The 22,815-nt window shown below is 42.9% G+C and overlaps 1 protein-coding gene across 17 annotated transcripts in view; it reads left to right on the forward strand.

Moving 5' to 3' along the window:
* Nucleotides 1-22,815, forward strand: part of MTSS1 (MTSS I-BAR domain containing 1) — a 127,415-nt gene that overhangs the window by 78,665 nt on the left and 25,935 nt on the right. For all 17 annotated transcript variants that reach the window (XM_054815333.1, XM_054815334.1, XM_054815343.1 and 14 more), the window contains 3 exons: nt 13,516-13,600; nt 14,866-14,957; nt 16,705-16,779. In XM_054815333.1, coding sequence (XP_054671308.1) covers nt 13,516-13,600; nt 14,866-14,957; nt 16,705-16,779 — 252 coding nt within the window. The remainder of the gene's footprint in view (nt 1-13,515; nt 13,601-14,865; nt 14,958-16,704; nt 16,780-22,815) is intronic.

Genomic DNA, 22,815 nt, shown 5'->3' on the forward strand with positions numbered 1-22,815 from the left:
TGTCAGCTTACGTCACGAGCAGATACTCCGGCAGCCGAAAGGCTCCTCGGGAGCCTGAGGAGAGCATGGCTTTAGTACCACGTCGACAGATCTCGTGGTCTGTGTGTTCTGTGCTTCTAACTGCATATCTTGTGCTTTCTGCACAGGGTAGCCTTTATCAGCAGCTCTCTGGTCTCCTTAACACAGTGTAAAAAGCTGAGAGTGCTTATCCCTTTACAGGGTTTTGGTTGGAAGGCTTTTTAGCCTCTTTTTTAATATTTAGAGACTTATACATGTCATATTGTGATTATAGTGTTTATACCATTTGAACCTGTCTGCTTTAATTAGCAACTGGCATTGCTGTATTTATAGATAGATGGAAAAAGCACAAGCTAGCCATAGTTCTCAGCACAGGGTGTATTTTCTTCTGTTGGCAAGTAGTTTGTATCCATTTTTCCATTGATAAACTGGCTTGGCAACCTGCAGATGTTGCAAGCATTGGGTACTGATGCTTGAAATAGAAATGGACTCTGAAGAGGATGTGGGATGGGGGGAAATAAATCAGAAACTGCTGTTGCATTGGAAGTCTATTAAGAGTGATGATACAACACGATTACCAGAGCGTAACTGCAGAAGTTGACCACATTAAAAATGAGCACATTAAAAAAATATAAATATTAAAATCTTGCTTGTATCACATTATTAAGGTTCGCTTTCACTTTGGCATGTTGTGGTAACACAACTAGTTACTGGTACAAGCATTTTGCTGTTCAGTGTGGTTAAGTTTGTTGGTGGGTATTTGTACAAGTGGGAGAAATGGATTGAGTCTTTCTGAAACAACTGGTGTTTGGTCTATAAATGATGTGGAAAGTGTATGTGTGTTTGTCTTTTTAACTACAGCTTTAAATTTGCAAAGGTTTTGGCCTGCGTTGACCCTGCAATGCCCAGAAGAATGACAAGGAACAAGAATGGTGTCATGTTATTAAACTCCCACGTGTTAGCTGCTCCTCAAGAAATGTCTGCAGATGCACTTTACTCTGGGGAAAACAATTTGAGGCACCTTTGCCCTTTTTCTAGAAGCTCCCCTTAAATAAAACCATCAATTACTTCTCAGTGCAGACGTTAAATACAGGCATACGAGTGTCGTTGAGCAGCTCATGTGGGGCTCGCTCGTTGATGGGTACACGGTAAGGTGCTTTGCTCTGCACAGCGTTTGGTTGCCATGATATCGACACAGTTGTATTGCAGCCTGGGCTTTGCACTGCCTGTGGACTTGCGGCCGGGCACACACCATCGTCTGGGAAAACACAGCTCATGAATCAGTGCCTTAAAGCTTTACTACCCATCAGGGGAAGGTGGGCAATTCAGTAACTGTCTCTTTCCTGCACAGCTTTTCACAGCGGCTGCATCCTTATTCTGCAGACTGTATTTTTCACTGTCTTGCAAGATTTCTGCCCTTCAGTCTAGGACAGAGCTGAATACGCTGGTGAGCAGCAGATGGATTTGAGTCAAGCTTACGCTTTGGGATTTGGGACTAGAGCCCAAGTCTTGAAGTTTCCAAAACCCGGGGGCTCTCGCTTCAGTTAGCAAAATAAAATCTCATCATCTCTGTTGGCCCTGTGTGTTACAAACTGGTTTTGAGACCACCTGGCAAGATTTCTGTTGAGTGATCCAAGGCTTTTCCTCCCCAGCATCTCCAGCGCAGTGTTACAAATGTGGGCTTCCTCAAACTCTCTGTAACTGTGAGCACGTTCATGTGTGTGTAATTTCTGAGCGACCTGTCCCTTAAGTTCACCATCTTTGGGAGAAGAGCTGGGTGAATTGATCATTCCTACTTCACATGGCTGAGCAGGATGGAAGGAAGAGAAACCTTTCATGTAACAATATCACTGTGAAATGCGGGAATATGGGTTACATGGTACTAAATCAAGGTGGTCTCTGGGGGGAGTAGTTAATAAATTCTAAATAGGAGGTGACCCTTTCTGAGCACTTTCCTCTAAACTTGTAATTTATATGCTAGTCCTGCGGCTTAAAGTGCTTAAAGCCTGGGTCAGAAATCCTCCATCCAACTTTGACACTTCCTTTTGTCTTTAATAGACAAATTAATGGCAGTAGGTCACAGCCAACTGTGTATTGTAGGTGTGGGTTGATGAGGTCTGTTAGAAGAACAAGGGAGCATCAGAGCGTGTGAGGAGCTGTGAGGTTTAGATGAGTTTCCTGCATTACCAGATATGTCAAATGACCAGATGAATGTTTCTGTACTAAAATCAGCTTAATCATAAAGTACTGTGAATTATTTTTTTGAGAAACCCCAAGAAATGTAGCAAAAATAAATGTGCATGGATGCATTTGAAAAAGTTAGCGCTTGGACTCGCCACTTTTTGTAGGTGAACTTTAATTGGTTTTGTGTCATTTTGAGAATACCCCAGACGTTGTTTTTTCACAGATTGGGTTGTGACAATGCTGTTCTGTGTGCATAAGGTGGATGTCTGAATCCTTTGAAATCAAAGCTTTTACTTGCATAAAATCAATAAACGCTTTCCACTTGTACTTACTGTGTTATGTTGACGAAGCAGTGTCAGGGGAGCACAGCCTCCTAAAAGGCGCTTGGAAAACTGTGGTTTTGAACTGCTGGGACAATGGACCCTGGATTTTAGGTAAGGAAAACAATTTTCACAGTGGCAGTAGTCAGCAGCTGGAGGAGAAGCCCAGGAATCTCCAACCCTAGAGACACTCAAAGTTGGACTGGACAGACCCCCAGGAACCTCATCAAAGTTGGTCCTGCTTTTAGTGGGGAAGCAGACCACATGGCCTCCTGAGGTCCCTTCCAGTTTTGTCTCCCTGGTTTTTGCATGAGATGCTGAGGGGAAGGACCAATAACCAAGCACATTTCACCAGTATTTGGAGGGGAGCAGTACGGGCACCTGGACTTCCCTGCCGTAGAAAGAGGGGCATCACCTAGGAAGGGTATTAACATGGTTTTATGCGCTATTGCTACGAAAGCCTTAGAAGCACACTGTATATGGATCACAGCCTTATTTCAAACTGCCCAGCCCCAGGTGGTTTGATGATTAAGGGCTATAAGATGAGCAGGATTTGGCTGGAATGGTAATAGCACTCTAAGGTTTGTCCTGCGTGGAGTGTAAGGTGCGAATCCCCTCCTGCTCCTCTCCTACGGGCTGTTCAGTGGGAGGAGGTACAAAAGGTGTTCTGTGCTGCAGTGAGGGAACGGCTAAAATGATGGAGAAGCAGTGCAGTAAAGCAACTTCTGTGGGCACAGGATAGCTTCTGCTCCCCTGTCAAGGCTTATATTTCAGGATTTGTAAAGCCTTGTTCTTAATTCATCTTTGTTTTCCTTCTGTCATTTGGTTTACAGTCTGTTTTCTTGATTCAAATCCTGGTTTCCTGAAGCTTCTTGCAGTTGTTCCTACTAAGGGCAATTGAGTGATATTTTAAAACTTAGCCTTCTTGCACAGATCTTACAAAGCTGGTGTGCATCACATGTGTGTGTGTCACAGCGGTCAAGCACAGTAGAATTACGTGCATGTGCTGTTCCAGTGGTCGAGACATGTTCGCTGCAGTCCAACGGAGCTTGTTTGGAAGAAGAAATACAGTTGCTCTGTCCTCGCAGAAAGAGATAAGCACATCCTTGGTGTTTGCATGCCAGTCAGCACTGCTCAGTGTCTTGCTGTATGCCATGTTTGTAATGCCATACACCTCTGCAGCTTCATTTGATCTTTTCTACAAGATGGGCTTTTTTGTTTTTGTGAATCAAAGAACTCTTGAAGCTTTTCTCCTGCTGCACTTTTCATGGTTTAAGCAGGCACACTTTGAATGCAGGCTGACAGCGTGGATTGTTTGGAAGGATTTGTGGGATGAACAGGAGTTTGCCTGCAGAGCATGTGAATCTGTGCGTTCAAAGCAGCCAAAATGTGGGGAGCATGGTCTTATGCTTGTAATCTGTCTCACCTGATCTGCATGCAGCCTTGTTCTCATGTGAAGCTTGCTTCACTTGCTGCTTACGAGTAAAGGAGAAAATGCCTGTACTTTTTCTAAATTCAAAAGTGGGAATTCAGTGTTTGCTGTGTCTTTCAGAGCATGTGTTGAATTTGTGGCACAAAGACCTCTGGTTTCTCTGCTTGGAGATCACTGTCCTCATTTCACTTTCCGTAACAGGTGGAATATTACTTTCTTTTTTTTTAAGCCAAGTTCAGTGTTGTGTATCAAATTCCTTCATATTGCGGGCTTAAGCAGCCAGCTGGTGTCAAACCCATGCGGTGACATTCTCCTTTGCTTTTGTGAAAATTCATTATATTGTAGTAAGGCAGAGGAAGCTGAAGTTGAAAATAAGTGAGATGCTGCCAGGAAAAAAGAAAAAAACCAAACTTATCAATGAGGACAAAACTAAACAACTGTTTAGGTGTGTGTTGAGTCTTTCGATGGGTTGATGGTGGCGTATCTCTGTATAACTAACTGAAACATAACAGACTGTCGTGGTTTAACCCCAGGCGGCAATTAAGCCCCACACACTCGCTCACTCCCCCCTGGTTGGGATGGGGGAGAGAATCAGAACAGTAAAAGTGAAAAAATTCATGGATTGAGATAAAGACAATTCAGTAGGTAAAGCAAAAGCCGCGCACACAAGCAAAGCAAAAAAAGGAATTCATTCCCCACTTCCCATGGGCAGGCAGGTGTTCAGCCATCTCCAGGAAAGCAGGGTTCCATCACGCCTAACGGTGACTTGGGAAGACAAATGCCATCACTCTGAACGTCTCCCCCCTTCCTTCTTCTTCTCCCAACTTTATATGCTGAGCATGACGTTATATTGGTCAATTGGGGTCAGCTGTCCCGGCTGTGTCCCCTCCCAACTCCTTGTGCACCCCCAGCCTACTCGCTGGTGGGGTGGGGTGAGGAGCAGAAAAGGCCTTGGCTCTGTGTCAGCACTGCTCAGCAGGAACGAAAACATCCCTGTGTTATCAATGCTGTTTCCAGTACAAATCCAAAACACTGCCCCATACTAGCTGCTATGAGGAAAATTAACTCTATCCCAGCCAAAACCAGCATGCAGACTTTCTCTAAAATTTCTCAAACTGATAATTTCCTACGGTGGTTTGAATGATTTTTGCCTCCTTTTGTCTCTCCGTGATCTTTCCCTCCATTCAGTAAGGAAGGGTGCTCTCTTGGAAGAAGTGACAGCATGTAAAAATAGCACTGCCTTATTCTGCAGATCTGCTTGCTGTGGGGTTTCAGTTAGATCTGCTGACTTGGATTTAAAAAAAAATAATGTTTTCTTCTGCTTTTTGCACCTGCTTGTCCTGATCGTGCTTGATTTTGTGCTTCGGAGGCAGCAGCCGTTTGGTTGCAGCTGAAATCCTTGCTGGATTTGGATCAGCAGCGCAGGTGTTGGGAGACCTGAAAGCTTTTGACTTTTACGACTAGAGGTGTTTGCAAGGCCGATAGTTAAACACAAAGAGGAGAGATACCTGAAGGCTTTTCACAGCCTCCATGGAAGTTGCCAGTTCAAAATAAGCAGTGCGTGTCCTGCCGAGTGTGTGGTGGAATTGCACTTGGTGTTCCAAGCCATTTGCTGTAAGTGTATTGTCCCTCCCCTCATTGAATATTGCTGGCATCTAATCAGATTACATCGCAGTTCATAGCTGTGCCCAGACAAAATAAAGAGCTGTACTTCAGAAGAACATAAGGATCTAGAGTTACTGCCTTCTTCACACATCGGGCTGACATTAAGTGTTCATTTAGAGCCAGATTCATGAAGGTATGGAGATCAATGAGTCTGGCTATCTAAATAGGTCTGAACCAGATCTCTGTCTTTTCACCATCTGGAGCATGCAGTAGAGCGTGGTCCTCAGTGCAGTGAGTATCCCTGGCTGATGGAGCCAGTCTTTAGATACCTGTCAGCTGGCAGCTCAGCTCTGGGATGCTGCACAGGTGATGTCTTACTGTGAAATAGCACGCAGGCTTGGCCTCGTGTTCTTCAGCAGCTTCAGGAATGCCCTTTTCATTACAGAGAGTCCTTTTCATTAGTGTGCTCCTTTTTTTTTTGGAGAGCGAGCTTGATGACTCACGTCGCCTGCCTTTCTTAAGCCGTTAGTGGGTGTAGCATTTGAATCTGCTCAGATTAAGACCGTTAGGTTTATTTAGGTATTCATAGAATGATTTCAGAAATAGGTTTAACTATAAATTTGAAAAGAGATGGGGAAAAGTTATGGACAGTATTAATGGACACAGCTTCATTGTGAGTACAGATGTTTAGCAGACCCTGTATGTTTTCATTAATGAAATTATTTGTATTCCAAAGAATAAAATGTAAATAATGGCCCTGGGAAAATACAAATGTGGTATTTGTTCTTCTAAGCAAATCTGTTTCTAATGATGCTTTATTTTTGTGGCATTAAAACGTTGATGCAGAACTCTGGGTTCATAAAAATGAGCAACAAGCACCTGCGAGGAGGGATGGATATTAATTCTTGAAAGAAGTCTCCAGAAGCAAAGCACTGCTGTCTGTGGTGGCAGCACCATTGATGAAAGGGCGAGGAGGAGGGATGAAGCCAGCTTGCGCTCCTGACACAAACATGCTCGAACTTGAGACTTTTGTTACTGGGAAACACTTCTGCCTGGACTTCTACTGCTCTCTAACAGGATGTCATGGTTCAGTGATGCATTTTGTGTCTGTTACAAGTTTGTCAATCAACGACAGACGACTTAATTTCTCCAAAATTGAATCGATGCGTCCTACGATAACTTACCTTAAACCTTCCCAAAGCATTTTCAGCCATCCATGTATGTGACATCCTCTTTAAAAGCAGAGGGCCACAGGTGAGCTTTTCGGCATGCCCTGAAGGCTGACTAAACCCAAACTGTCCAAAGACCATAGCAGGGCTGGCTCATGACTGTATGTAATGTCAGACGGACTGTGTAGTGACCTCTGTGTGCATGGGTGAAATTCTGACCCTGCTTGTTTAATGGCAATGCTCGTGTTGACTCCCGTGGGGCAAGGATTTTGCCCAGTGCTTTGCTAGAAGAGCGCTAGGGTAAGCAAAAATGCTGCTGAGCAGAGGAATAAGCTAGATCAGAAGAAGTCATAAGCACTTTCTTGCATGTTCTTTTACATACTGACTGGAACATGGTCATAATCTGTTTTAAGGACTTCCTAAAGCTGGCGGTTGCCAGGGCAAGCTGTGGACTAGGGATGGCCCAGGTTTCCTGTTCCTTGTGCTTCTTTACTGCTTTAACTAGCTGCCCCAGCCACACTTCCCCCAAACTCTTCTTCCTCCTTTAAAATCAATGCAAACGCAATTTGAGATCCTGCTAGTCTCATCCATGAACAAATGCTAGTTTCTTCTGCAAAAGAGAAAAGAAACCTTCTACCGCATTTTCTTCTCAGGATCGTCTGGACTGCATGGGGCTCTAGCAAATGTAACAACTTCATATCAGTTGTTTAAATATGTTTTCCAAGTAATTTGCCAAAAAGGGCACTCGGCTGAACATTGCAAGCAAGCTGTTCCTTTGCAGTGACAACCACAGAGATGCGGTATGTGACAACGGCCTGCCAGAGTTGTTTTATTAAATTTGGTTAATCTGAAATCCTTAGGTTAGTTTGATCTTGAATCTGCATTTGTTGATCCAGTCTTCTCTGCAAGTTGTCTAAATTAAAACTTTTTTTTAATTTAAATACTTCAGGAAATGGTTTGCTGGTTTTGAGCAGCAACTTTCAGAGCCTTTGCCAAGCGCTGCTCAGAAAGGCTCATAGTAGCTGTAGGAATAAGACTGTCCTGGTTTATTTTCCTGGCTGGAAGATGCTGAACAACATCCCTCTGTTGTCTGCAGTTCTTGAGTTGTTTTGCCAACTTACAAGCCTTACCTGGAGGCCGTTGACACCCTGAAACATAAATTGCTCCCAGAGCTCCACTTTCAGGTTTCTGTCCCAGTGCTGGTCACTTTTTGGCAAAAGCTCTCCTTTTTTCCTTGCATGCTGTAATACCCTGACACTGATCCCATCATCTTTGAGTTTCACGGAGGCATCCGCATAAACAGTTTTGCAAGACCAAGGTCCATGCCCCATGTAATCAGTGATGGAAACTGCTTGCTCTTCTAACAGCATGAGTTTGGATAAGAGTTGAGTAATGACCACTAACTTAAAATGTCCTACTGTTAGTCATCCTGTCATAGCCTCCGTGTTCAGAGTTGTATTTAATAATCTAGCCTCTGTTCCGCTCCTGCTTTAATCTTTGCTTGAAAATGGAAGCCTCTTCTGATAACTTTGAAATTACAAAAGTATTACACCCATTTTTCATCATTCTCTCCCTTTTGGAAAAGAGGGAAGTAGCTGGCACATTTGGACTCTGCCCTTGAAGATAAAGATGAGCTCGTTAATAAGTTGGAGGCTTAAAGGCACTTCCTGACAGGCAGTCGTCTTCTGAGCCTTTGGGGCTGCTCAACAGTGAAGCTAGAGGAGGAAGATAAGAGGTTGATTGTAGTGGGTTGTTTGGAGTATACAGAGGCCATGCAGTTGTACAGCTGCGCATTTCATCAAATAATCATTTCCTTGATACATGATCATTATTAAATACAAACATAATGACTCCAATAAAACAATGGAGTCTCTTTCCTACAATCTCTCCCTGTTGTCTCTCTGCAATGTTGAATGACGAGCAAGCATGGAAAGAAAATAATTTATGCCTTTATAGTGGATTCATTGTAGTGTCATGGTCCACAGGCTTTCTTTTAATTATCTTACATGAAAAAGGTTTGTCTTTTACAGGCTTAGGCAGGAACAGGAGAAGCAGGGAAGGTGACAGTGAAAGCACATTTTGCCTTGCAGAGTTGCCTTTTACTTATGAGAAATAAGGCTGATGTTATCACCCACTTTCTAATCAAATTTGACAGGAGCATTTTGTTAAGCCACTTTCTCTGAGTGGGAATTCTGATGAATACAGCTCTCATCTCCGATTTCGAAGTATTACTTTACACTGTTCCCAAGCATTGTTTGCCTTAATGGATGAATTATTGTAGATGTCAGAGAAGCAGATAATTCGCAGCCTCATTTTATAAATTGAGAGCCCAAGGCACAGTAGTTTAACTTGCATAGCTGCAGAGACCAGGTCACCCACCCAACATAGTCTTGGTTTGACAAAAAGTTTGCTAATGTGGCCTCAGTATTTTCTCTTCAGAAAATTATAGCTGCTGGAGAATGTCATGACGTTTTGCCAGGGACCTGCTTGTAGGTGAAGTGGAGACGGGCAGTGCTTTTGCCATACTCTTGACGCACGTCTGTTCCAGATGCTCTTTTTGCCACTAAGTGTTGATAGCAGTGAAAAAGGAGTTATATCTCCACTTGGTCTTCTGCCCGCCTGGCTCATGGGTCTGTCCTTGATTAAGTGGGCAGTTGGTCACTTACAGAGCTGGTCATTTTGAAAAGATAAACCATAAATTAATTTGGAGGGTGAGCAGGTTTTGTATGACCGTGGCATAGCCCAGTGCAATAAACTTCTTACCAGATTTTGAATACTCAGCTGCATTGGCAATACCAGGACTTGCACACACATTAACGTTGCTTGTAAGGTCCACCTCTGTTTGCAGAGTGTGCACATAGGCTACCTGCTCCTTCTGTGAGCAAACTACTACTGTAACATCGAACGATAATTTTATATAAAGCATATGTTACTCTTGTTCACTAAGACTGTCTGGCTGAGATTGGGTAAAAGAAGCAAATCCAAACTACCGTCCCTTGTTATGTTTGGACATTTTCAAACCACTGCAGTGGTACAAAATGGTTCCCTTCTGCCAGCATGTGTAGCCAGCTGATCCCAGCCCTTTGGAAACAGGAGCATCAGTGCAGTTCTGCTGGCAGGAACGAGCACTTGCAGAAACCCATTGGCAGTTGAGATAAAGCCTTTGCACCGCACATGTTCCTGGAAGTACTGCTGAATGCATTGGTCATGGCCATGGTGCTCCAGCTCAATAAATCAAGGGGTGGTGAGAGGCCTGTATTTCATTTTTTTTGCCTTCTCAGGAAGCATTTTGATTCTTCACAGATAACATAGTTGGGAACAGGGAGGTAAATCCTGTGCTGTTGGAGTACTTAATACATTGAGGAGGAGCAGTGGGATTCCAGTGTGGGAAGAGATGGACTGGTACTGTCCTTCCTTCAGTCTGGTGCCTGGGTTTTAACAAGGGATTGCTGAGGCACCCCCAAAATGCAAATTGTTTAGGTATAACCAAAATGGTGATCCTTTCTGAAGTGCTGCTGCTGTTTCGGCATCCAGAAACTCTGCAGAGGTGTATCCGTACCTCCGTGGGCCGTCTCACTTGGGTAGGTACGTAGGGACGCTTGGACACAGTTCCTGCCTCTGCAAATCGAGTGAGTGCCAAAACTAAAAAGCCCCTTGTCTCTCGCAAAGGTTCTCTCTCCTACACTTAATTAGACACCGGTACCATTAGCTTTTAGAGGGGAATTGGAAATGCACAGTCGACTTTATTGTAGCGGCGTGCGTTGAACGAAGATCAGTTCCCCTTTGCTGGGGCAGAAGCTGCTGGCACACAACAGCTTTTCAGTGGTGCGCTTGGTGCACGGCACGTCTGTTAGCTGCCGGGCGTGTGGTGAGATGGCAACAGGCCGCGAAAGAGAAGGCTTTGAGGAATAAAAACAAAGCTCACTCCTGTCTGTGTCCAACAGCATTATAAGCGTTGTGGCAAGAAGCTGTGGGGAACTCTTTAATGGTCCCATAGCAAGAGGAGCAGAGAGGGTGGCTGGGAAGATTGTATAGGGGACGTGCATAGTAAGCATTATGTTGATATTTTGCGGTACTGTGGAAATCTCATTTCCAAGGTAGTTAAACTTGGTTTATTCTGAATTCAGTTTATTGCAAACTCAGTTTATTTATCGATAAACTCTGTTTATTGATTCTAGCGAGTTATTTTGCAAAGGAACAGGAATCCTTTCTTGTCGTAGCCATTTGGAGTGATCGTGTTCCCCAGTGCTTCATTTTTAGGCAGGTTCAGTTTATAATTTAAGTGCTCTTTGGGAGAGATTTACACTCTTGAGGGAGGGCTGAGCAGCACCTTTCTGAGCAAACTGTTGGCAACAGCCGCTACTTCAGGAGTTCAGATCCCTCACTGGCCCTCACCAGCACTGACTCCTGCACGCTCGGCACAGGACGTTAAAACGGAGCCTCACCAGCCCCAACCCTTTCCCCGCAGCCCTCCCCGGGTCTGCGCTGACTGATCGGAGCACTGGCTCAACCCCTCCCAAACTTTCCAGCAGTACCCCTCATTCCCCTTCCCGAGCAGGCTCCTAAACCCATCTTCTGGAACACCTTTTTTTCAGAAGGGACAATAAAAACTTCTCAGAAATGTTTCTTTTCCTTTTCCTTTGCTTTGTTGGGGTAGTCTTTATTCGCAGAATGAAACTAACACCTCATACTTCCATGCTCTTGTAAACACTTATGGATAACATGAAGTTTAAAAAGGTGGGAAGAACCAGTGACCTCCTTCATTCCAACCAGTTGGTCTTGGTTTTTTTCCATGGAATAACCTTTTTATTCCAGGCTTTATTTATTTTGCTGTGGTTTTTTTTAAACAAGCACAACTACCAATGTATAGACCTAACTTTGTATAGCTGTTTTGCTGACCTTGCCCATCCATCTGTACCATCTGTTGAGGGAATATAGTTATACTTTGGTTATTGGGGTTTTAGTTAAAATTTTGTTACCTTGCAATTTAATATTAATAGTAACTGACCCTTGTTTCCTAGTCTCCAAAACACATGGTGCCTTATTTCCTATTTATTGTTCTGGAACGACTCTTCCTTTTTTCATATAGTGGGCTTAGGAAAGCAGTGTCACTTAACCATTGACAGTCCTTAACATTCCAGTATTTCAGCGAGTTTTCAACCTGAAAAGCTGCCTTTTGCTTAAACTGGATTGGGAATTGTGCTGGTGATGGCTGTGGATGGCTGTGGTTCATTTCTCCACCTCTGCCATTGGAGTTGTGCCGCATTAAGCTCTGAGTTACTTTTATTTGGCAGTGGCTCCAAAGAAAAATGTTCTTTTTTGGGACAGAGATACACTTTGTGTTGTGGACATTGTCCTCTTTATCCAGTTGCTGTCTCTCAGTTACATCTTCCCCCATCTTCTGTGTTTCTTTTCGAGTTACCAGACTCTATCACAGCTTGTGCAAGTGCGGCATCGCCAGAAGCGATGAGTCCGGATCCAGGCTGGAGTCCGTATGCTTTTCCCAGCCACCCATACGCAGCAAGGCTACAGCTCTTCAGTGTTACCAAATAATATTATTTCAAAAGCTCCTTATAAAAACATGAGTAATTGGGCAAGTGACAAAGGACTTTCTGTTTATCTTTTTGAACAATGGAAAATACCAAATAGCCACAATTTGTTCCAGTTATTTAGAGTCTTTGTTCCAGAGCCATTTCGTGGGGACAGGATTTAATTCTGCAAGAATGCAGGAAGATGGTGACTTGTTTTTGTGCTTAAAAAATAAATAAAATGATAAAAAATTTCAAATTTCTTTACTAGGATAATATTTTTTCTTGCACAATACCATTTTAAAAGCCTAAGGAAGATATTTTACTTTATATTACAAGTCTGAGGTTATTTTAATAATCAAATGAGACTTTTAAATAGATGCTGATATCTTCACCGGTCCAGAGAATACTACAGTTTGGAAAAGCTTTGTACAGAGGTTGATGATTGTATCCTGAGAATAGTAGATTTGGTTTGCAAATAGGGACTAAGTCATTATCAAAACTAATGCTAACCAAAATAAAATTACACTGAAATTTAATAGGCTGATCAAGGCAGGCAATGCTGATTAAAGTGGAAAATAGAGGAATGTGTGTTTTTAAGAGGGAAAACTTTGGAGGCGAAACACTTGCAAAAATTATTCTTCTTGCGCAGTTGTCAAAAACTGAGATGAGGGTATAGAGCAAATAGTGCCACCTTCTGGCAATGTAATGAAAATATACGTGTGACCTGAGATGGCAGGTGTGTGTGGTACACTCACTGATGGTACGTGTCAGTGATGGATGAGGCAATACGTAGGATTAGTTACATGTTCTGGAGGAGCACAGTCCTTTTGAGGCATTTGGTCTAAAGAATCTAGAGATGGAAAAATTGGATCGAATCCAAAATGTGGAAATAAACTGTCTGTAGATGCCCACTCGCTTGCCAGCTTTGCTTGTCTTTTGACATCTCAAACCCTTTTCTTTAACTCTTCTGCCAAGGAGTTTGGCCTCATGGCACATAAAGCTGCTGGGAAGAACTGTGCTTTAATGGTGTTTAATTGCTCAGTTCTGGTCTCTGGATGAACAAGAATTAATCTCTTCCTGAGGTGGTAGATATCCCTGAGGTCTGCCCGGTTAATAGTCTGGTCGATTCTACAGTTACTATGAATCTGTTTTACAGTTGCTCTGGAAGACTTGGCACCTGTCTTCTGGTTGACATGCCTACACCACAGGCAGGAATCTCATCAGGGGTCTCACCTGCCTTGTGTTTTGTTTTTCAGGTGGTACCCGAGAGATTGGGTCTGCTCTCACCAGGATGTGTATGAGGCACAGAAGTATAGAGTCCAAACTCCGGCAGTTCTCAAGGTGAGTAGCTCTGTACCTGGCCTGGAGCTCAAGGTTTGTCTTTTGTTTGCTACTGGGGAACACCTAAAGCTGTTCACCGGCATTGGCTTTCCAGCTGATCTCTGACCCTGTCACAGAGAACAGCAGTTGTTTTCTCCCCTGCAGCACAATAGGTGTTGTGAACATACAGTATTTCACTGCATGTTCTGGGGACTGTGCTTGTCACCTCAAATCTAAACCTAAATACTACAAATTCTCACTGTTGGTTCCTGTTGCTTGGTGCTGAGCAGGTGGCTGCTGATGTGACCGACCTGTCTTTGTTTCAGGACTTTAAGCTTTGTCACTAAGTTTTAAAGCAGCAACAAGCGTTGTGCTGCTTCCTCAGCTTACTGGAGAGTCCAAATAGCTTGCGGCCAAGAGAGAAACTTTCAGCAAACCAGTATGGAAAAGGCAAATTCTCTCATCCCCTTTGTGCAGTTAGACTGGAGAGCTAATGGGAGAGGATTAACTCATGTGTAAGCTGGGCTGTACATAAACAACCTGCTTCTGTAGTAAGTAGTAGCTTGCACGTGTGCCTTTTTTAACCAGACCTGAAAGTTCTACTTGACCTGAGGTAAACCAAAATGATGCTTCACCATTTGCTTGATGACCTGAGATGTTTTTTCCCTTTTAAAATAAATATATTTTTGAAATTGGCTGTGAGGAGACAACTTTAGTCTCTAGTTACCACAGAGTTAGCGGTTTAAATGATTCAATCCCAATGTATGTCATTAATTAGTGGAGCATTACTAGTGCTGTATCATGGACTCCACTGGTGAGAGGTGAGGCCCATTGGTGGGCAGGATGTTGTTCACTTGTACAGCTGCTCTGTCTTCTTGTGCATATACGTGTCTTATTTAAGTTTATAATCTTCATGGCTGCATGAACCTTTCCGGTCTCCAGAGTATCCATTTAAACTGCTCTTTGTGTGACAGATGAGTAGGATCTAACTGTTTACATTGGCCTTGTTTCGGGTCACTCCTCTGGTTTATGCTTTGTTCCTCACTGTCCTGAACTTCTGCACAGTAATTCTGGTCATCTTGTGATGTGGATTTTTTTTTTTTGATCCAGTCCTTTCTTTTGCTTTCTCCAGCATAAACATTTTTATGTTCCGATATTTACATTGTGACACTGGTAGCTGTCGCAGCAAAAAGTAAAAATACTCCAATATTGACCTTGGCTCTCTCTATAAGAATAGGGGCATCTGCAGGATTTGATTGCTCTTTGTGTTTTTTCAACAAAATTAGTGCTTTAATTGACTGTCTGATAAACCCACTTCAAGAACAGATGGAAGAGTGGAAGAAAGTGGCCAATCAACTGGATAAAGACCATGCAAAAGGTAGTTAAAGAGGAAGAATTCTTTAATAGGAGTAAGATTGTAATACCAGCTTTTCTTCCTCTTTTCATGTTTGTACTGGGGAACTGAATGATGCGTTTAAATACGTATAGCAACTTTTATCTTCTAAAACACTCTCCTCCCAAAGTGCCTAACAAATTTTTAACCTTTGCATATACATTTTGAAGGTTTAGTTTGCAGGACCCCAAGGGATGGGTTGTTTTTCTAGACTGGTAAGCAATGACTGGTTTTAACTCTGTTAGCCCACTGTATGATCACTGTGGGATCTCCAGTAGCGCTGAGGATTGGGGATGCCGCAGCTATCCCTGCAAACCCCCAGGGTGCAGTTAAAAGCTAACTAAGATCATGTTATGTCTCAGCCGTAGCGTCCTCCAGAGAATGCACAGCCCTGTAAAACATTCAGCATCGTTATTTTATATTTGATGCGATACAGAAATGTGCACCTGGGGAACAGGAAAGCTGTGTCGTTGGACACAGGATGCTCAGAGCTGCATTGCTGATGACTGCTCTAGCGGCTTTCCTGGGGGAACGAGCAGGAGGCAGCAAAGTCTTGCACTGCAAGAGCATTTTGGTAGATGCCTTTGGCTTTGCCATCTTGTACTGGGGACAATGGCCCTCTAGCACAGGTGCTGAAAGCAGGTTACAGTTCACCACTGACCCTTGAAAAGTGAAGATTTTTGGTTTGTCTGAAAGAAACAGTATTACCATAGTTTATTTTGGGGAGGGTGAGAACTGATGGGAAGGAGCATTCCTGGCCTCCAAAAGAGGATTTGCTTCTTGCCTCACTATTACTGTGATCAAATAGAAGCAGCTAAATCGGCAGCTCTTGAAAAAATTTCCACCTTGTGGTCTGGAGAGTGCAGGTGGTGAGCAGGAAGGAGGAATCACCTGGGTTCCTGCAGGTAGCAGTGACCCTGTCCAAAGTGGCAGTGGGATTCAGGGTTTAGTGAGCAGACTTGGGTGTGGAGGGTGCAGTTGGCCCCGATAGAGTTCCTGTGCCCGCCACCAGCTTGCTTCTGGGTTTTTTCTATCTATAGAAGAGTACTAACATTGATCTCCTTGTTAAAGTATATATGTGTCTATATATGCATACATGCCTTTTATCTTTTTGGTTTTTTTAAAGTGTCAGTTTTCGTATCTGGTACCATTAGTGTGCCTGGACTAGAGGTGGAATATTTTGTTCTGGGATTTTAATTCTCCCAGGTTTTGCAGCTCATCTGAAAATGAGGACAACTGCAGTGTGCTCCACTTCATCAGAAAGAGCTGGCAATGTGACACTTCCTTGGGCAAAGTTTTAGCGCTCTCTCCCTCTGCCTGACTCTCATGCTGGAGAGGGATCACAGGATATTCTCTGCCTTGCCATTTCTGGATACTTGTTTTTGAACACAGATGTTTCGAGAAACCTGTCATCTCTGTTTTCCATTCCTGAGAGTGGATGAGTCTCTGAAATGAAAAGCACTCTAATTTTGTACTGTGTTCTCAATTGTTATTTTTGTAAAGGCTTTGTTTATTTGGGAAAGATTTTGGTATGTGAATGTGCTCACACCCTAAAATGTTATATTAAGCCAAAGGTACAGGCACTACAAAATGCAAGTTCTAAGCTACTTTAATGAATAGTAGCTGTCCTCTTAAAATGTGTAGTCTAATGTCTTTAAACATAGCCTTTTCTGTGAAAAACATCCATTTTAACATCAAATACGTTGATAACAGAGACTGTGTGTTTTTTTAGAATACAAAAAAGCCCGCCAAGAGATAAAAAAGAAATCGTCTGACACGCTGAAGCTACAGAAGAAAGCAAAGAAAGGTAACTTGCTCCATACTTGTGCTGTTAAAAACCTTTTGTGCTCTGCTCATTGACAAAGATTGAACAGCGATAGGACTTTCTGTTGTAATAAGTTGGTCCCCTGTAATGTATTCCTGGTACGTACTTGAACACCAGGGTACAATTACTATGTGTCATTTAAATCATATTCTGAAGCTGCTGTCTAATGTTCTTATACAAAAGCCTTAAAACTGTTTGTACAAAGTCAATCATGTTTTAAAGTAGAGCGCTTGCTGCTAACTTATTCCTGTGAGGAATGTTGACGCTGTAACATGACTTGTGCAGATACCTGTAAAATTTTCTAGAATCTTTTGGAATAATATAAAAAAAACCATTATGTAAATGTTCTGTACCTATTAACATTTCTCACTGTTCTCCCTTTCTACCACCTTCTTTTTTTTCTTTTTTCTTTTTTCTTTTTTCCTTTTTTTTTCCTTTTTTTTCTTTTTTTTTTTTTTTTAAGCAGCCTGTAATCTCCTAAACCTTACATTATTCCCCAGAGTGTGAGAAGGTGGCATGGGTTGTTGTCAGGGGGAGGGCACTTGGCAACCATAGAAAACTAAAGATGAGTAAGACAAGAAAGGGAGTTCTCTACAGAGGCAATCTGTCTCTTTTAGCAGCTGCATCTCGTGCTCCTCTTGCTCTCCCACCAACATATTGTCACAGAAGTTTCATCATCATGTTAATGGAAACGTGCATCACTGATAGCTGCAGCATTGCTATCACTAAGGGTTTTACTCAGCCAAGTGCAAACCCCACCAAGCTTTGGAAGAATGATACGGAGCTTGTACAGAAGCAGACTTTCCGGTTCCCTTTCCTGGCACTGGGCTCTTCCCAGCCGGGGAGGAAGTATGCTTTGAGCAGCTCTCAGCCTGCAGGTTACAACTTGTGCTTTCCCTCCTGCCTAAAAACTGTCAGCCCAGGGACAAGCGAAATAAATGCTGGGGTGGGGAGTTTCTTCAACTTTTTAAGTTGTGTAAGTAAGTGCTATCCAGAACAGGTGAGCTGTCTCTAACTGTCCTTCCTAATAGGTGAGTCAATAATTATGCTGGTAGAAAGCCACATGACTGGAAAACTGCTCCTGAGATTTAGCTGATTTGAGATGAGGGATGAAGGAGGGAGAGATGGAAGGCAGCAAGGGGGACCTTAGCTCAGTAGGCTCTGTGTGTCTGTCTGTCTGTCTGTCTGTCTGTCTGTCTGTAGAAAAGTTGAGTGGTTTAAATCAGCATGGTCATCTTTAGGGGGACACAATTCTTCGTGATATGACTTTATTTTGGGGTGATGCGTAAACATGTTTCTCATTTTGTGTGACGAATTGTCTGACTTCACACCAACAGCTTTAGAGAGTCTGTGACATTCCCTCCGTTTCTTTGCCTTTCTCCTTCCCTTTTCTAGTCTTGTCACTTCTTGTCCCTTTGTGATACAAACAACCCCTCAACGCATGCTAGGTGAGAGCTGAGAAAAACATGTCCATGATCTGGGAAGAAGGAACCATTTTTTGAACCTGTTTCTGTGAACTGACAGCTATCTGGCTCCATCTCCCTTTTATCCTGCTTCTGAGTATTGAATAAATCAATCTGCAATCTTGGAGGAGGAGACAAGCATTTTCTGTACAGTGGGAAGAGGAGAGAGAAGCACTTAAAGCCTTCTGGAAAAAAAACCCCCACTGTTCTCATACCGCAGATGCCACGTAGGTGTCTGTCAGTAGTGGTTAAAGGAAGTGGACTTTCTCCTTGGATTTTCTGGGTTCATATCTCCCTCCCCAAATATGTGCCATGTCTAGCAACGAGGGTCAGCACACTGGTGTCTTGTCCTCCTTCAGGATTAAACATCTCTGAGTGGGGGAGTGGAACAGGCCTCATTTTGCTATCATTTTTACAGCAGCCATGCTATGATTGAAGTATTTTTTTTTTTTTATGATGTCATTCCCTTGCTTAATTTTGCTGTTATGACATGCTTTTAGAGTTGTTAATGTACCTGCTGTATTTCCGTGCTGTCCCCCTTGGAACTGCTGTCACACACATGGCATTTGAGTCCAGAGCACAAACCCAATGGGACTGGGGTGGGGTTACAGCTGTCGCAGAGAGACACGTACGGGGAATGTAGAAGCAATGGAGACCCCCAGGTAGCCAGTACAGGGGAAAGAAGGAGCTGCAGTATTTCTGAGGAGCTGAGAGTTGTTCTCATGACTCCTGGGGAGGAGAGGTGCAGTGAGGTGTTGAGGCTCGTGGTGCTGTGAGAATGAATGCCCAAAGCTGCTGGTCTTGTAGGTTCCCAGCACTGGTGGGCAGGAGGTGGGAGGAAGTTCACCCTGTCTTCTTGCAAGTTATCTACACATAAATATATAAGAAAAAAAGTAGCAGATGCTTTTTCCACTCTTTGCCTTTTTGATCCTTACCCTGAAGGAATAAAGCATTGGTCTGAGTGCAATGTCAAATGTTGTTATGAAAACTTTTTTGTATGTACCCACCCTGACAGATCTGTTCAGTGTGCTCTGTGATGAAAAGTATGTTGCTCTTGCTGTCACTGAGGGATAAAAAAAAATCAAGAAGAGGTTTATTTATAAAATGATAAAGCTGCAGAAGTTATTCTGCTTTAGGTCACAAACGAGGTTTGAACTACGGGCAGGGAAACTCTTAGGTGAAACTGTCCTGACAGGCATGTGGCTGAGCGCATGAATGTCTTACTGTGTCTTCAACTCTCCTGTTTCTCTGTTGCTCATACTTACTTTTTTTGTGCTGTTCTTCCTTAAGCAGGACCTGCCCGTTTGATTTTTCTGTAAAGTTACTGACTCACCTATGGGAACTCTAAAAACAACCAATTCATTCCCTCCCTAGTGCTTGTAAGAATATTTTTGAACTAACCTTATGATCATCTGTGGGCAAGTGAGATGTTTGCCGAATTCTGGATTCGCTTAAATACTGTGCATGCTACTAAAAACATCCTTCAAGCTTTTTCTGCTGTGACTGGATGGGAAAGTGGTTTTCTTCTGCTTTGGGCAGCTTCAGAACTAGGAACTCAAATATAACCCTCTACTTTTCTCATTCATGTCATGGCAGTGGTGTCCCCTCTCCCTGCCACATCACGGTGCAGAGGATCCCTCTCGTAGCCGACGGCTGCAGCATGCATAGCAGCTCTTTGCTCCTTGCCTGCATCTCAAGGACATTTGGGAGAGAGGGCCATGGGCTGCGTGGCTTGTCCTGGCAGGAGCGCTACACGTTGGGCACCCCAACTTAATGCTAAGGGGCTGGATACTTTGGGGTTTGCCTGTTCTCTGGCTTATGCATGCTCTGTTGGTTCTGGTTCCATGTGGCCAAGTTGAAAGTTCAGGCTGGGCATTTAAGATTATTTATTAGAAATTAAGTTTGCAGAGTAGGTGTGTTAAAAGGGGTTTCCAAAGCTTGAAGTGATAGGGAGAACACCAAGCTTTCCAAACAAAACAAAAAAGTGTTAGGAGTCCTTTTTGGAAGTTTGCTAGAGTATATCTGGTAAAATGACAAGTCTGTGTGTAAATGAAGGTCTTGAATTTCAAAAGACCTTACAGGGATCATTTTCATTCTTTTTGTTGTCTTTGACTATTAAAAAAAAATCATATGCAATCTAAATATATGTAGTCTAAATAGGATCCTGGTGAACCTCCTAGATCCATGCAGTCCCTGGGGGTGTCCTGTCCTCCAAGGTGCTTTTCCTTACTCCCTTGTCCCCAAGGGGAACACACCTGTAGGGCATGTTGCCCACCCCAGCGTTGAAACTTAGCTCTCGTCTGAGCAGATGAAGCTACGTAGGGTGTGGAACTGCATACATCTTCTAAATTGCTCATTGTTTTCAGACAAATATTGGACATCAGAAGTCAGCCCAGCTAATCTGAGTCAGTAGAATAATTATGAATATACTTAAAATAAATTTGATGTTTAGGTTTCTGCTGAGTCAGGGCCTCATAAGTGGATCCATAGCTGCTAGAAGCTGTTCAGGCTATATTGAATTCAGGGGAGAGACAGCAGCTGTGGCTCTGCATGTAACCATTTTGTAAGGTTAGCAAAATACATGATTCTTAGTTTAAAAAAAAAAAACAAACCATCAAGTGACTAACTTAAAATATAACTGAATGTATATGTAAACTCCGGAGCACATGTTGGCTTTATTCTCTGCATTTCAGCTTGGCTGTTAATGGTTACTAGACAGGTTTCCCTTCTGCCTGTAACTTGACTTGTAGGTTTCATTTTCAGGTTCTTCACGTGGCACTATGTGCAGGCTTTGAGGAAGATGTTTAAATCCAAGGGAATTTATGAAAAGGAATTACATGTATCACTCCAAATAAAATACCAAGGTTAATATAACACATGTGAAAACCTGAATTTTATCTCTAAGCCATTCATAGAAGTTTCTGCAGAGTGCCATAAACATTCGGTACAACATTTCATCTTGTGTCCCATCAATGTTGAATATCCGAACTCACAACCTGCACTTTTGAGTATGCAGCAGGTTTGGAAAGTACTCTTACTTTTAATGAAGTTGAGAGAGTACAACATGATTATTAACTTACTGAAATACTGCCAAAAGTGCTCTTTCTTCCCCTCCTCCCAGTTAGCAAAGATGACCTGTTTGTGTTTTAGAGCCTTTGCAGCTGTTTTTGTGTTACTCCGGTCTTTGAAACTGTAATATCGTTATACTCCTCTCAAGGATAATTGCGCAAACCCCGTGCCTCTTAACTGAAAAACATGAAGCTCTTCAACGTAATTACAACCGAGGAACATCTCGGTTCTTAACGTAAATGCTGACCTTCTCATTCAAGTACTTTGCTCTCTTTCTGTACTTGGCACTTGCCCTGTCTGAAGTGACGGGCTGGGGAGGGAGGACCCCTGGCCAGACTCTGCCTCTGCTAGGAGATGGCCTTATTCCTCTAAATTGATCAAGTGTGGCGTGATGGCTGAAGTGAGAGCCAGGACTCACTGTGGAGTCAGTATGATACAACTCAGGAGGAGGGAAGCTAATGAACAAATTATCCTTACCTGTTGCAGGGAGAAAATCCTGTGTGGATGAGGCCATGGTGCCTGTGGGGGTTTTTTGGTGTTTTTTTCTTTTTTTTTCTCCCCTCGCAAGCTTATAATGTAAGCTCCACTTTATAAAAATTCAATGAAGACATGTTGCAAAATCAGTAACCGGAGATAGTTCTTTGATTTACTTTCATTCCTTGAGTTGAATGAGTCTCGATAGTTCCCCTCTTTTTGACAGCAAGCCAGGTTTATTGCAAAACTTTATATGTCAAGTTTTTTAATTAAAATACACATATCATGGTTAATCTTTTTGATGTTCTTCCACATTGCATCAGCAATTAGTTTTTCATTTAATTAACAATCTATTAATGTAATTGCAGTAGAGAACATCAAAAAGCGCTGTGGTTACTAATGCAGCACCCGCCTGGAGTTTTGCAAGTTTGAGTTCCCTCTTCCCTGCGAGGGGATGAGCTTTGTGCCACTTCGTCAGCTTGACCAGTTTGACAGTTGTCTCTGTTGTGCACTTTCTCCAAAGCATGGGTTAACATGTTCTCACCTAGGAATCTGCAAGCTAAACAAAGTCCCTAAATTGGTTTAAGTCTCTTAAAATAAAACTGTGTGGTGAATAACTGGGAGTTTAATTTGCAACAGCTCATCAGGAAGCAAAGCTAATGCATTTGTCTTTATCAGCAACGGAAGAAGTCAAAATCGTCTAGTCCAAACTGCTCACTCTCTTGTCTTGGCGCTGATGATAATGTCTAAACTTTAGGAATGCTGGAATACCAGTTTGACTTTTTTTATTTTCCTTTCTGTGTCAATTTTGTGTCCTGCAATTTCTCACCATGCGCACCTGCCTGACAGCTGAGGCTCTGGGTAAGTCTGTGCCATGCTGTAACCCTGGTGGCTGGTTTATTGTAGCCCTTGCTGTGGCCTCTTTATGGTGTCTGGTCTCCACTAACTGCCTAGACTTTAATTTCGAATGAAACTAAAATATCACCTAATCTTAATGAACACACCATCTTTT

The sequence above is a fragment of the Grus americana genome, chromosome 2 (assembly GCF_028858705.1).
Source record: "Grus americana isolate bGruAme1 chromosome 2, bGruAme1.mat, whole genome shotgun sequence".
Classification (NCBI taxonomy): Eukaryota; Metazoa; Chordata; class Aves; order Gruiformes; family Gruidae; genus Grus; species Grus americana.